Raw genomic sequence first — 15,626 nt, 5'->3', positions numbered from 1 at the left:
TAGCACGGTGGTAGTGGCACACAACACAATTTGTGAAGCTGGGACTTTGTCACCACAAGGACTGTGCGGTGGTCACTCCTATTAATACTGTCATGGACAGATACATCTGCGACAGGTAGATTGATGACGTGGTCAGTTATATTTTTCCCTCGTGCTAGTTCTCTCACCATCTACCACAGGCCCAGTCTGGCAGCTATGTCCTTTAGGGCTTGGTCAGTAGTGGTGTTTCCGAGCCACTCTTGGTGATGGACATTGAAGTCCCCCACCTAGAGTACATTCTTTGCTCTTGGTTTCCTCATTGTTTCTTCCAAGTTGTGTTTAACATGGAGGAATACTGATTCATCAGCTGAGGGAGGGTGTTAGTTGGTAATCAGCAGGAGGTTTCCTTGCCCTTGTTTGACCTGATGTCATGAGACAATATAGGGGCAATGCATCCTCAGTCTTTAAAAAAGGTAGTGGACAATGGAATCCATTTGACTCAGTTCAGACACACCAATGAACACCTTGTTTTGACCAGTCAAAGAGTAGTAATGACAGTAGTTGTGAGTGTCCTCCCAGCTGAAAAAGTGTAAGGGTGGGGAGGAGAGGAAGAGGCGATACTAAAACCGGAGAAAGTAGGTAGGAAATTATGAAGACTGCGGAACCTTTTCTCAATGAAATGGAATATGAACCCAAACTGAAGCTAGAATATCTCACTGGTGATTTCTTTCACAAAACCGTGGCAGATGGATTTCAACGCAGGTAAGTGTGATGTCATTCATTTTATGGGTAGATCAAAAAAGGAGAGATCCGAGTATTTTTTAAACGGTGAAAAGCTAGGAACAGTGGAGGTCCAAAGAGATTCAGGGTTCCATGTACACAGACCACTAAAGTGTAGTAGTCAGGTACAAAAAATAATCAAAAAGGCTAATGGAATGTTAGCCTTGATAACTAGAGGGCTAGAATATAAAGGGCAGGAAGTTTTGCCACAGCTCTACAAAGCCCTGGTAGACCACATCTGGAGTACTGTGTACAGTTCTGGGCACCACACCTTAGAAAGGATATATTGGCCTTGGAAGGATTCTTGCTAGCCAATTGTATTAAGGTATATGGAGCCGAGACGGATGGATAGAGTTAAGATACAGATCCGCCATGATCTCACTGAATGGTGGAACAGGCTTGAGGGGTTGAATGGCCTACTATTGTTCCTCTGTTCCTATTTCAGAGATTGATAGCTCAAAACTACTGCAGGCACATTAAGTTCAAACAGTTTGCAGACAAATGAACAAAAGATAAGAGTCCCCCAGCATTGGTGAGATGTTCGCATGCTATTCTTTGGGCACATGGCTAACTATAATTGTGCTGATAAGAAAATATGTTTCTATTCCTTATTGTGTGTATTTTCCCACCATGCATCAAAACTCATTTAAAGCAGTGCTCAGGAACCCCCAAAGCCCTTTTGTTAAAGCCTGTTGCAGCTGTTGAGCTGTAAAGTATTCTATTCCACCATGTTATATTAGAAGCATGTCTCTTAAAATGTTTATTTCTGGAGCTACCCACTGAACTAGCGAGCACTAAATAATACGGTCTAAAACTTCCTCCATTCAACTCCTGGCCTGTTAGTTGATCTCAGCCAGTGCTACAATTGATCTCAATGGCTTAAGCGGAGTTGGGGAGCAGGGAGGCAAGGGTGGGAGTCATCAGGTGGGAACAAGTTGGAGCATGTACCACTTTGTATTGCTGGTGACACAGACAATGCATTGAGATGGTTTGGACAATGACGTGCATTAAAAGAATGGAATTCTGCCCCAAATACTTTTTATACTCCAACTTATTATTTTATAATAACACAAGGCAGTTTATTTTCCAGATGTTGTGCTGTGTAGTAAATCTTCCAGTTGCTTCCATTTCAATCATGTTGTATCTTTCCATTTCCATCTGAGTGGAATGACACGTATGAGAATTTAGTACTGCTCTCCCCAACCTGCCCTACTTTAAGTTTCTTTCTCAAACAAGAAACATCCAAAGAATTGATTTAATCTTAAATCTAATACACAGAATAACTATTATGTAGGAACATGTTTCAATACAGTACAGAAAATTGGCAACCTTTATCAATGGCAACATACTCCTAGGTATTGATTGTCCTGTATGTAATATATACCCAGCTACCTGTTTTCCCATATATCAGTGGTACCCATAACATGGCCAGGGACCATTCACAGTCAATATTCCCTTTGCATGTGGCTGTCAGTAGACCTCCTGCTCCATGTGCCTTTTGGGCTTCCAGATTGGCTGGAAGGTGGGAGATTGACTGAGCCAGAATTCAGTGCTTTTTTGGGATTGACCCTTAGACCTTCCTGGTCTATATGGCTCAGTCAATAAAACACAAGGGTTTGGGAGGGACTCATTCAGTGACCAGCCAAGGCATTGGGGGAAGCCACAGCTTTGCCTTGTACTGAATTTGTAGTGCACTAATTGCTGCAACCTGGGAATCAAATCTGGGATCTTCTGACTTGTATGGCTTGGTGGTGGGTCCTTTATCCAGAGGAGACCATTCGAGGAGCATCTGCATTAAACCTTAAGAGATAGCAGTGGCCTGCTGCTATGGGGACTAAGCCCTTCACGTGCCCAACATTTGCAGAACCGAATGGGCTCAGACCTTGTTGCTGATGCTGCTGATTGGGACGTAACAGCTGTATGTTTTAGACCTAGAAATTTGTTTTGTTCTAGCCTTATCAATGGACCTTGTAGTTTTATTTTATTTTATTATTTTAAGTCCTCTGGATAAAATTTAGCCAAAGTTTTAGTTTTGTTACCATAATGTTTTTGAATCAGATTTTAGTTTTATCATAGAATCTTAAAGCACAGAAGGAGCCCATTTGGCCCATTGTGCCTGTGCCAGCTCTGTGAAAGAGCTATCCAATTAGTCCCACTCCCCTGCTCATTCTCCATAGTCTTTTGTGCTTTATGTTTTTCTCCTCTGATCATTTTTTAAGTTTCAGCCTTGGCTCAGTGGTAGCAGTCTAGCTTCAGAATCAGAAGATTATGGTTCAAGCACATAGGTTGTCACTTTAATACAGTACTGGGAGAGCGCTGCACTGTCAAAGGTGGATGGAAAAGAAAAGATCCCATGGCACTTTTCAAGATGATCAAGGGAATTCTCCCTGTCTCTGCCCCTTTTTCTTTCTCTCTCTTGCTCACTGTCTCTAATGAAAAAACTATTAGTCCTGTAATTTTTTTTTCATGTTCCTGTGGGTAAGTGTTTGGCGCAGACCTGCATCCCATGACTCAGTTGTACAGCACGCTGACAGTGGTCCTTGAGCAACATTTTGGTTGGGATCATGGGCCTCAATGAAAGATGACTGAGTAGCGCTGCTATATATAAGGTTCTCTTCTGTATCCTTTATCCCACAGGTATCTGTTGTCCTCTGCAATGCACTCCTAAATGTCTGTTATACAATATTTTGCATGTAGTCATATGGGCACTGAAATCACTTAGAATCACCAGAATAATTCTTTTTAAGCACATTCTACTGTCAGCTTGGTTTAGTGGTACCACCTTCACCTCTGGGTCAGAAGAATGAGGGTTCAAAGGCTCACTCCAGTATTTCAGAATATAATATAGACTGACATGTCAGTGAAGTACTGAGGCAGTGCCACATTGTCAGTGGTGCTGTCTTTTAGATAAGATGTTAAACTGAAGCCCTGTCTGCCTCTTTGGGTGAATGTAAGAAATCCAATGACAGTATCTCATTGCCATTTGTAGGACTTTGCTGTGCACAAATTGGCTGCTGCATTTGCCTTCATAACTTAAAAAAAAATTAATTGGCTTTAAACCATTTTGAGATGCCCTTCTTCTTCTTTCGTATGGTAGTAGCAAAGACAATCAAATATCAATATCTAAGTTGGATATCCAGGCCAAAACATCTGGTGTAATATCATGGGTATCTTGTAGGTTGCCCTGAGGAGGTGAAAGGCGCTATATAAATGCAAGTTCATTCATTGCAATATAAATTCATGAAATGTTCATGTATTTATAGTTTACTTTATTAGAATGTCCATAGTATGAAATGTTTGTGTTTTGAAAGCCCCCACAGGGTTGGCATTCACAGAGTTAAAACAGTATTTTGGTAGATGGTATTTTATGATGAAAGGCAAGTTCTTCAAAATTATATAATTGACTTTTCATGACTAGCTGCATCTCTCCCCTGTTACTGCCTTAACCCAGAAACAAAACAGGAAAAAATATAGCTGCCCTGAGACCAGACAATGATCTTCTGTATAGATTTTTAACATAGTTAGCATTTAATGTAATTTAGTCAGTAGACATTATTGTTGCCTTCCTGCTGAGTTTCTTGCCTCTGGCTCTGACCCATGTAGACGATCAAGTTTATAAGGCTGCTGTTACCAAGGCAAGAATGATATTAATTATAAAAAAACAATTTTTGTTTAAGAAGTTGAAGGATTTGGTCCAGAAGTTAGAAGGAAGAAAGCTTGTTACATTCTTTAAACTCTCAACTTCGTTATAAATTTAACAGGACTAGATTTTCCTCTGGAAATCAGCCCATTTGCAGGCAGTGCTCAAGTGTTAGTGGGAGGAAAATTGGATGGGGTGACCTGCCACCAAATCCTTGTCCCAGAAACTGCCGCATTAATTTTTCTGCTTCCTTGTTGGTGATGGATGACTTCAACCACTACATCCTCACCCCACTATATGCATACGACAGCAGGTGGGCAAGGATTTGGGGATTATTCCCACAGGGACAGAAATGTCTAAGAGAAGAACATTGCATCTTCTAAGAGAAAATTAGATAAATATTTGAAGCAGAAGATGATACAGGGCTATGGAGAGCATGCAGTCAAAAAAGCTGCAGCTGTTGGAAATTTGAAACAACAACAGAAGATACTGGAAACACTCAGCAGGTCAACTAACATCAGGTAAAACATTAACTTTTTTTTACTTTCTTTACAGATGCTGCCTGACCTGCTGAGTGTTACCAGTAATTTCTGTTTTTGTTGCAGTGGGATTAGTTTATGGATTTCTCTAGCAAAGAGCTGGCACAGGCATGCTGAGCCCAATGATTTAATTCTGTGCTGTAAACGCCAGTGGTTCTTTCAGGTGCTACAGCATCACTGAACCACCCCCAATCCCCCACCCCAACCCCATCCAATAGGTGGAATGTCTAAAGAGGGCACTAATAGCGCTGGCAGTGTACCATGAATATTTATTGAAGGTACATCCAGGAAAATTGGGATGATTCTCAGTGCACATTTGTTTTTTTTTTCTGGCAGTACATCCACCACTGAGAAAATCTAACCCGCAATATTCTCCCAAAATAATTAACTGGAACCCAAGGATTATTATTTACAAATAGCAGTAAGATTGTATAGGCTTTCTCATGGACTGGTTGGACCGAATGGCCTGTTTCTATGCCGTATATCCTATGTAATCCTATGTAAAAAAGAATATTGCCTAAGCTATGTATTTTTAAAAATGACTAGTGCTGCCTGCTGAAATTATTTTCAAGATTATATAATTAAAGATTATATTATTACAGAACATTTTTTAGTCCCTATAGCTTTCATTTATTAATGATGGCACAATAAAAATTGAAGTGATTATATGCAGGAAAAAGTAAATGCGGTATTCTGAATTTGTTTTAGTAAGCACAGCTTTGACGTATTTGAGTTTTCAGAATCCTCCTGACCAACAATAGTTTTGGTTGTTTCAGATGATGTTCCCATACTACATTATGTTTTCACTTGCGTCTCCATTCAAAGTTGCATGCACCCTGCATGTTCCCAAACTACATGCTGGGTTCTTGCTAACTTCATCAAGAAAACTGAAGAAAATCTTCCATACTTCCTTGTAGGAAGTTGCCACATTTTGCATAATAGTATTTTTTGCACTCTTGTTTTCTGGTCTATAATGCTATAGTACTGCCAGAATCCCTCAGCACCATGCAAACAAGAGTCTTTTCACTAATTAATGAAAAACAAATCAATGAGAAATTTTATAAAATTTGTATTAATATTTTATTTTACCATTGCACCAGTGAGTATTGTTTTATTGGTGTTGTCACACTACAGAGCACCCTATGGATGCCAGTTTAAAGCCAAGTCTGGTTTATTACTGGTGTCGAAGTAGTCTCAGGCTGTTAGTTTTAGTCAGTAAAATTGCTAATGTTATGTGCTCAGCATCACATTCATTACCAGTGCCAGTGCAAATACTGGTAAATTATAAATACTGGTATGAAATTAATATTATAAATATGCCAGTCAGCACTCAGCTCAGTACAGGTTTTGTACTGATATAACATTGCAGGTATAAGCAGGGCTTGCAGATTTCACTGCCTGATCCTGTCAATCCAGATTTAGAACTGCTGTGGTTTCTAATCCTTACCGCCTAACATAATTTAGGCCACGCCCCTTCCGCACTCCTAAATTGTTGAACATAATACTGTGACTGGGCTCCAGCAAACATCTGAAGACAATACAGTTTTGATGACTAGTTTTTAAGGTTACATTCTGAAAACTTTGGTGATATTATGCTGTAGTTGTGGTGCAATTTTGGTACTAGTACTGCATGGAAACTTTCATTGTGCTGGCTCCAAAGTGCAATACAATACTGCCAGTGCAAGATTGGTCAATCCCATCAGTATTGCTACAGTCGTGATTACCTCCTAAAGGTGGTCTGGCATCAGTTTAACTCACTATTCACAGTATTGCTTCAGCTGGAGCAAACCCCAGGCAGATTTTCTTCAATGGCAAGATCGTTGCTGGAAGTGGCATGGGTGAGATTTTCAATCCCACTGTCTGCTTTGTCTCATCTTCCTGGGCTGAGATTAATTTGTATTCTTGGTGGACTCCCAGTGCTACTAGTGCTCTTCAGTGGGAGTTTGAGCAGAAAGCACCACGATATATTGTAATGACTGCCATGCCCCACTCCAAAATTGGTGAAGGCCAAAGTACACATGGATATTGCCACCACCTCAATACCAGTTAGACCCTGCCATGTGTTCTCTCTGCCTCCCCAACCATCACCATCAGATTATCTCCATGCTATAGGCCTCTGAACAGGCAGCGAGAGTGCGTCCAATATGTAAATACACCCCCAAAAAAGTATTGCATAAAATAAATGTAACACAATAGTGTAGTGGTTAGGGCACTGGATGAGGGTCATGAGCTCAGATCCTACCGTGGCAAGTTGTTGAGCTGAATTCAGTAAATCTGGTTCAAAAAAATACATATATATCACCAGAAATAATGATCATGAAATAATGTCCTTCAGGTAAAAGACCTGGCCTGGCCTAAATGTGACTCCAGTTCCACACAACACGGTTGACTCTTAAGTGGCCTAGTAAGTAACTTGGTTGTGCAGGCAGCTGTTGCCTCAGATGGTTGCCACCACCACCTCAGAGCTATTAGGTATAGGAAATAAACACAACCTAGTCAACATCGACAGAACATTGAACTATACATGTGCACTAAAGATAAGAAACACACTGTTGCTGAAAATCTGAATTAAAAATGTAAGCTGCTGGAATAGCACTGCAGATTGGCCACCATCTGAAAGAGAAAGCTAGGTTCATCCTTCATCAACACTGAATGATGCATAGTCTGTGAGAATGCCATTGGAGCTATTTTATATACGTACACTCTCTGACATCCAATAATAAAGATCACTTTATAAAGTGTAATCTTAAACATATTGCTTTGACAATCCTGCATGAATAACCTGATATTGGTTAATGTGAATATGTTCAGTCATTCTTGCAAGTAGGAAAGTTAATTTTGTTGATAGTTTCACATCTTGTCTGCCTGCGACTGGCCTAAACCAAGGTGCTGCAAAATGAATGTTAAGGCAAAATGAATTGTTAGGCACAAAAAAAAACACTATTGTTTAAAAGAAAAAAAGTTGTTTCTCTCAGGGCCAGCTGTGAAGAAGTGAAGATAAAGAACCATGGTCCTATAAAGACGGTTTCATATATTGATCCCTACTGTGTGCTTTGTGACCAGTACTTTTGTGTGTTCCATCTGTCAGGCCATCTGGCTGCAGCCTCATTTCTTTATCCACCTTTCTGTATTTCAGGTCCATACGTTCAGAGGTCCTCACTGGTGCGAATACTGTGCCAACTTTATGTGGGGCCTGATTGCTCAGGGAGTGAGGTGTTCAGGTACAGTCTTATTTTGTTTTGTGTATTTTTGGCAAAGTTCTTTAAGCTCCATTCAAAAAAAACACTCATCAGTCATTAAATATAGCTTTGCAATGCAGTGGACCTTGTTAACTCTTTCCAATGAAAGTTTTTAAATAATCGTCATTGATTTAGGTAGAAATTCGCAACTCGTGTTTCTAAGGAAGAAAGGTGAAACCAGATTTGGGTGTAGCACATAAAGTGTATGCTGAAAAAACAAAGGTGTATTTTTAATTTACTGGAGGTGTTTTACGTAATATGGACTCTCCTAATGCAAACTTGTAAATATATACCTAGCTGTGCCTAGAACAATAATACAAATAACTTTTTTTTATGGGCAACAATGTAGAAACATTGTCTTAAGCTTCCTGTTTCAGATTGCTATGATTAATATTCTGTGTTCCAAACAAGCCTAGGGCCCTTTCTGTGCCTGTTACCTTGTTCTTTTTTTTGAGAGTTCTAAAGACTCTATGGCAACATTTAATTTGTTATGACCTGCCCATCTTAATGTGCTTTTCAATATTTACTACCTCTTGGGTGTAACCACTTTCATTTCAATTTTAACTATTCTGTGTTGCTGTAAGAGTTAACCTCTTGTTGATCATTTCTGTGGCTAAAAGAGCAAGTATACCTTCCAAATGTAGGGTGTTACTGGTATAATTAGTAACAGTGTGACTAGTTACCTGGATTGTTGGACAATTTGAGGCCCAAATGTCAAACATAGTTGCTGGATCGTTTAACACAGCCATCAATGCAATCTACTGACCTATCTCAACAAGGCGAGAAATGTCTGTATGTAGATAAATACACTTGATACACTTGTAAATTATTAGGCAAATAGTACAGAAGTCTCTTATTTTTTTCAGGTTTTTTTTTACATCTTAACCTTCTTCATTAGAAGTACAGATCTAATTATTAAAATGAATAAAGTGGATCTTGTTCTGCAACACTGTAGCACAAGACCATCCTTAATGAAGGACTACACATTTTGTTTTAATAGACAAATGTATCATTCTTAACTCATACATAGTCAGTGCTCGGTACACTGAAAGAGACAACACTGATCTAATTGATGGCTGACTAATGCAGCACATACAGAATTTCAGAATGCCCTTGGACCAGAATTTCAGAATGCCCTTGGACTAGAACTGACCAGTTTCTTTCAAGGGCTTGGTGAGTTTATCCAGTGGTAGCTCGGCCATGTAGGACAGGATGGTTCAAGGCTCAATCCCCGGCCTGTGCTGAGTTAATTGATCTCAAATTAGTTGTAGGTGCACATGTGGCCTCAATACACCTGGCCTAACAAAGGGAACATTACCCTGAGTTCTTGATCCTGATAATATTCAGCAGCCCCATTGAAAATGCACAAGTGGACTTTGGGTGACAGTATTAAGCTCAGTGGTGGTGCCCCCTCAGTCAAATTGCTTGCCAGCATTCACCGTCAAGCTCAAAAATGAATAATGTCAGCTTGATGAGGCTACCAAATGGCAACCAGCGCTGCAGCAAGGAGTCAATGCCTAGAGGAGGGAAGTGGAGTAAATTAATGAGGATAACAAAATAGCACACCTGAAAGTAGCATTATCAACAATTTTGAAAGTGTAAATAAGTTGAAAGTGCATTAAAGATATTGGTTTAAATCACATTCAAGAGTGTATTACAAGGAAGTAACTAAGGATGAAATAACTGGTTTATCAACACATCAACTCTAAGATGTCTTCATTGGAATGCAATTTGAGTATGTTATTCTCTATAATTTATTCAAATATAGTGTTTTTAAAATCTTTTCTGTGTTCAGTTTATAGTTCTATTTTGATAGCAGAGGGCCTGTTGTAGTGTACAGCAACACAAGCTGTCACTTGTGACTACATAGTAAGGCCAGAAATGCTATTAGAATTTATTTTACTGTTTGACACAAGGGATTGCCAGAACCTTTATATGTTATACCCCAAGTAGTACTAAGGTAGTACGTCACGACATAGCTACTGGATGATGAAACTGCAAAACTGAAGTCTTAATACTTCATATCAAAGATCATTCTTTTAACAGTTTTTCCTAAATGTTATTTCATCAGTGCCATCTTGTGAGTTTGTACCAAGTTCCAGGACACCACTGTTGTCCCTGAAGTTTGTCTCACAGCCCTAATAGCTGTGAATTCACACATTATTCAACTTGTAAAATATCACTGTCAACCTGCGTTAAAGTAAACCTTGACAGTATGGTCAGACATGACGGTATCGAATCATTTTATTACTGTTTAAATTCAGCCACAAACAAATAAAACAAAATGAGATAACTAAGAAATACAAATATGTCAACAGCAATTGTTTTGAGCACTGAACTCCCGATTAAGCAACGCCTTGATTTCAAAATTCTTATCCTTGTTTTCAAATCCCTCCATGGCCTCGCCCCTCCCTACCTCGGTAATCTCCTTCAGCCCACAACCCCCCAAGATATCTTCGCTCCTCTAATTCTGCCCTTTTGAGCATCCCTGATTATAATCGCTCAACCATTGGTGGCCATGCCTTCTGTTGCCTAGGCTCTAAGCTCTGGAATTACCTGCCTAAACCTCTCCACCTCTCTACCTCTCTTTCCTCCTTTAAGACGCTCCTTAAAACCTACCTCTTTGACCAAATTTTTGGTCATCTGCCCTAATTTCTGCTTATGTGGCTTGGTGTCACATTTTTTGTCTTATAACACTCCTGTGCAGCGCCTTGGGATATTTTACTACATTAAAGGCACTATATAAATACAAGTTGTTGTTGTTGAACATGTTGCCACACCTAAACAGATGTTTGAATCATAATTGAAGTTTAAAACAAAGTACTAAGTGTTGCTATGCTGTCACCGAGGATCAATAACTATAGTTTTATCTGATACTTCTGCTTAAAATATTTTGCAATGTGATCTAACTATCTTGTACATAATTATGTAAATGATGTTCTGTGTTTCGTAATTCTTACAGTTTTTGACTTTTTTCTGTGTGAAAAATTAGCCTCAGTAGGAGAAAATAACCATTTTAGTAATATATTTTTTGAGAGGAGATTACTTTTAATATTATCTTAATAATTGATCACAACTGTTTTAAAAAAATCTTTAAACTCATTGGGGGAAAAATTCAGTTGGTTTGTGCCACCCATTAGTGCCTTAAGAGGGCGCTAAGTGGGGCGCAAAGCAACTAGCGCCTGGGCGCGGCGTTATCTGCACCTCTCGCGAAATTGACTGGACATTTTGCGGCGGCGCTAAACAATACCGCCCGATCTTCTGCGTACGTAGATCTTGACATCATTCGAGAGTGCAATGCACTTGGGGCGCCCCGGTCCTGAAATTCAGTGGTGCCCCCCTCCTTTTCCCCTGGCGCTACCAACGACAGTTTGACTGGAACGCTTCCCAGTCGCTGTGGGGCTGGGGCAGTGCTATTTAAAGGGGGCCTCTTCCTGGCTTTTGTGTAGTAGCCATTTTTGCACCACTCGTTCTGAGAGAGAGAAAGAGATTTGGAGAGAGACAAAGAGAGAAAGAGAGACTTCTGCATTGAGTCAATGCTGTCTGAGGTAGTTTTGGCTTCTGACCATAACTTTGCAGGTACTTTGCTTTTTGACCTTCATAACTTTGATTGCCCAGATACTATGGGGGCTGCAATGGATGGGAACGTCGTCCTTCTCCATCACATTCGGAGGGCACAGAGACGCAGAGAGAGAGTGGCAATCATGGCCAGATGGAGGAGTGCCAACAGGCCTTGGTACAGGAGACCTTACCCTCCCAGGATTTTTTGCCAACAGTTCTCCTACATTAATATGTCTGAGGAGCACTGTTTGCGAAGGCTGTGCTTCAGCAAGGAGGTGGTCACTGAGCTCTGCTACATGCTTCAGCCAGATCTGCAGCCTCAACTGAGGAGCAGGTCGTCTCTGTCAGTGGCAGTGAAGATAACAGTGGCTCTCAACTTTTATGCCACCGGCTCATTTCAATCAGCTACTAGGGACATCGCCAATATCTCCCAGTTCGCGGTGCTTTGCTGCATCCGTCAGGTAACAAATGCCCTCTTTAAAAGGAGACAAGAGTACATCTCTTTCCCCATGACCCCGGACAAGCAGCAAGAACGCGCAACGGGCTTTGCAATGATAGTGGGCTTCCCCATGGTGCCGGGCGCCATTGACTGCACGCATGTGGCTTTGCAGGCACCGCAAGAGAATGCCGAGGATTTCTGCAACCAAAAGGGCTTCCATTCCTTAAACATCCAGTTGGTCTGTGATCACAGACAGCTGATACTCGCTGTCAATGCCCACTTTCCAGGCAGCAGCCACGATGCCTTCATCCTGCGCCAGACTTCTGTGGCAGACCTTTTCCAGGCACCGCATCACCCAGGAGGTTGGCTTCTCGGGGACAAGGGATATCCTCTGTGCACCTGGCTGATGACCCCGCTCCGTTCGCCCAGCAACCCTGCTGAGCTATGATACAACGAGAGCCATCAAGCTACCAGGAACATCGTTGAGCACACAATCAGTGTGCTCAAGCAATGGTTCCGCTGTCTGGACCATTCTGGAGGAGCCCTGCAGTACTCGCCTGAGCGAGTCTCCCACTTCGTTGTGTGCTGCATGCTGCATAACCTTGCAATCCTCAGGACCCAGCCAATGCCACCAGGCATTGGAGCACCAGCAGAGGAGGAGGAGGAGGAGGAGGAGGAAGATGAGGAGGATGATCATCAGCAGCACCAAGGCGGGAGGGAGGCACAAAGTGGAAGGGCCGTCCGTCAAAGGCTCATAGCAAGTCGCTTCTTGGCCCCCTCTGAGGGAATGGCTTCTGCCATTCAAACAACCTGAATGAAACCATCCCGCAACCCCTAAGCCGGTCAAGGCAACAATGAGTGCAAAGACCAAATATGTACATTTTGAATACAGACACTTCTTTATTTCACAAACTCTGTGTGTCTCATTTCCGCATGACAAAGTAATAGAAAGAAACACAAAAAAAAGCAGTCATTCACATAACTGGCTCTCACAACCTGGAGACAATGTCCAAAACAGTAACAAAAATTTGACTACGAACCTCGGCCTTCAATAAAACAATGAAAAACATTTTGTCGCATCTCCTACTTTTTGCCCTTTGAGGGTGATCTGCTTCCCTTGCAAAATTCCCCCCTTCCCACCCTGCAGCTCCTCCGTAATGGGACCCCAGTGGCTGGAGCAAGGCTGGGGGAAGGCTGCTGAGTGTCAGAAACTGAGACTGCAGATGCCCTTGAGGGACGGCCTGGACCAGCTCTGGGCCTGGAGGGCCCGGCTACTGACTGCACCAACTCTGCATGGGTGGCAGTAGTCTGTCCTACAGGTGGTGGCAACTGCAGTGGAGAAGTGCCAGTGGTGGCAGCAGGAATGCTGTCATCTTGAGAGAGGACAGCAACTCCCTGCTCGACCGACACACTGGCACTCCCACGGGGCAGCACTTCAGCATCCGGAGCAATCTGATGGAGCACAGATTGCTGGCCTGCTGCGGCATGGTGAGAGCCCCGGGGAAATCAGCCTGATCCAGCGAGGGTGGTAGCAGTCAGTGCTCGCGTGGCCTCAATCTGCGTCTGCATGAGACCGGCCATTGACTGCATTGCAGCACTTAGCATTTGTGTGGCAGCTGCCTGTGCTACAGCGAAGTGCTCCACACTCCTTGCCAGTGATTCAATGGATTCGGGCAACCTTGCCACTGCAGCCATGAGCTCAATGTGCCTTTACTCCGCCTGGGCGCTCATTTCAGCGAGGACCCGCTCCTCCTCTGCGTCCAGTGCAGCAGGACTCGAAGCCATATTCTCCCTCCGGGGAGAAGGCCCCCGAGCTTCCCCACCCCCATTGCGTTGCTGCAGCCCGCTGGGTCCTGGAGCTTCACCCTCATCAGACCATTCCCCCCTGCTGACCTCCAGGGAAGGCGTGTTCCCAGTGTGGGCAAGGGCTGCCTCGGTAGAGGGTGGCGCTGATGGTCTGGCTTCCTCTTCCTTCTCGCCTTCAGCTTCACTCTCACTGGCAGCTTGAGGGCCCGTCTCCTCACCTGGTGAATCACCATCTGAAATCAGGGAGGTACAAGAGTGGCTTTAGCGTGAGGACAGGGTGGCAGCAAGGGAGGCATGAGTGCAGCGATTTAGTGATTTGGATTGAAAGTGTCAAAGGCTGTTGTTGTGAGGAACAAGTGGAAGGAGAGAGGACAAAAAGGTGATGACCTTACCATTGCTGTCCAGAACGGGGTCGGCGTCTCCAGTGGTGACGAGACCAATCACCCGGCTTGCCACAATCCTGTGGACGCGCTCCTCAAGATCGCTGAGGGGTTGTAGCTGAGGCTGCCCTCCACCGGTCCGTTGCTACTGTCTCCTATTATGAGACAGCTTGGCCTGCAAGAAAAAGGACGGCGTCTGAGTAAATATGCAGCCATGATCTTGCCTGAAATGCCTCCCATGGTTGAATAGCCCTTACTGTATGCAGCCATGGTCTTGGCTGAAATGCCCCCCATGGTTTAATAGCCCTTACTGTATGCAGCCAGGGTCTTGCCTGAAATGCCTCCCATGGTTGAATAGCCCTTACTATATGCAAAGTGTGGAATGTGCGTGTGTGTTTGATGAAAGGGCCATAGGTGTTGGATGAGTGTTGGGCATTGGGGCTTTCAAGACCCTCTGGCCATAAAGTGATGTTGAGATGGAGGGATGAAGAGGTTTTGAAAAAAAGGCACTCACCCTGACGACCCGAGTGAGGTCATTGAACTTTTTCCTACATTGCAGATGGGTCCTAGGCACCATGCTGCTTGGGGACACTCTCTGAGCCACCTCCCTCCACACTCTTCTGTACTCGCGTGGCAAAGGCCTCCTCCCACTCTCTGGGTACAGAATGGATCTTCTGCGCTCCACCCCGCGAACCAGAGCCTCCAAAGCCCGTTCGCAGAAGCGCTGTGCTCGCTCCCTGGCCCTCTCCATAGTGTCTGGCTGCTAGATTTAGCCACAGGTCTGCCCAGGCCGAGATTCAAGGCTCCAATGAGCAGGGTGTGGCTGCAGAGCAAGATCGACCCTCCCCTTTAAGAACTGACCGGCGCCAGTGTGTCTGTGTTCAATCGCTAACTGACAGCACCTGCGCTGCGCCCGCCCTCTGAGGTAACGCCTCGCTCCTCGGCCTTAGCGCCTTAAGAGAGGTGTGTAGCGCCTGATTTAGCGCTCCAATCACCTCCGGGGCGATAAAAGCCAAGTTTGCTGTTGGAGGCGATAATTAGCGCCAGGCGCTAAACTTTGCGCACCGCCAGTAATGGCGCCCCATATGGGGCAATACCGAATTTCTCCCCCATTATATTTTATGGACACTTTTTTTCTCAACATTTTATACCAGTTTCCATAAGTGGACTTTGTTCCACCTGATCCAGAAACTGTACTATTGGAACAATCTGACCTTGCAGATTTGTTTGACCAAAGGATTAAAAATTACCCTACCTGCGGTA

General features: G+C 43.3%; 1 protein-coding gene across 2 annotated transcripts in view; it reads left to right on the top strand.

The window, feature by feature from the left end:
* The window catches only part of chn2 (chimerin 2), a 449,790-nt gene that overhangs the window by 390,189 nt on the left and 43,975 nt on the right, over nucleotides 1-15,626 (top strand). For both annotated transcript variants that reach the window (XM_085988610.1, XM_085988611.1), the window contains exon 9: nucleotides 8,075-8,159. In XM_085988610.1, the coding sequence (XP_085844736.1) occupies nucleotides 8,075-8,159 (85 nt within the window). The remainder of the gene's footprint in view (nucleotides 1-8,074; nucleotides 8,160-15,626) is intronic.

This window comes from Somniosus microcephalus, chromosome 5 (assembly GCF_052327205.1).
Source record: "Somniosus microcephalus isolate GS21.2 chromosome 5, FLI_Smic_1.0, whole genome shotgun sequence".
Classification (NCBI taxonomy): domain Eukaryota; kingdom Metazoa; phylum Chordata; class Chondrichthyes; order Squaliformes; family Somniosidae; genus Somniosus; species Somniosus microcephalus.
This window is presented reverse-complemented; position numbering and strand designations above follow the sequence as displayed.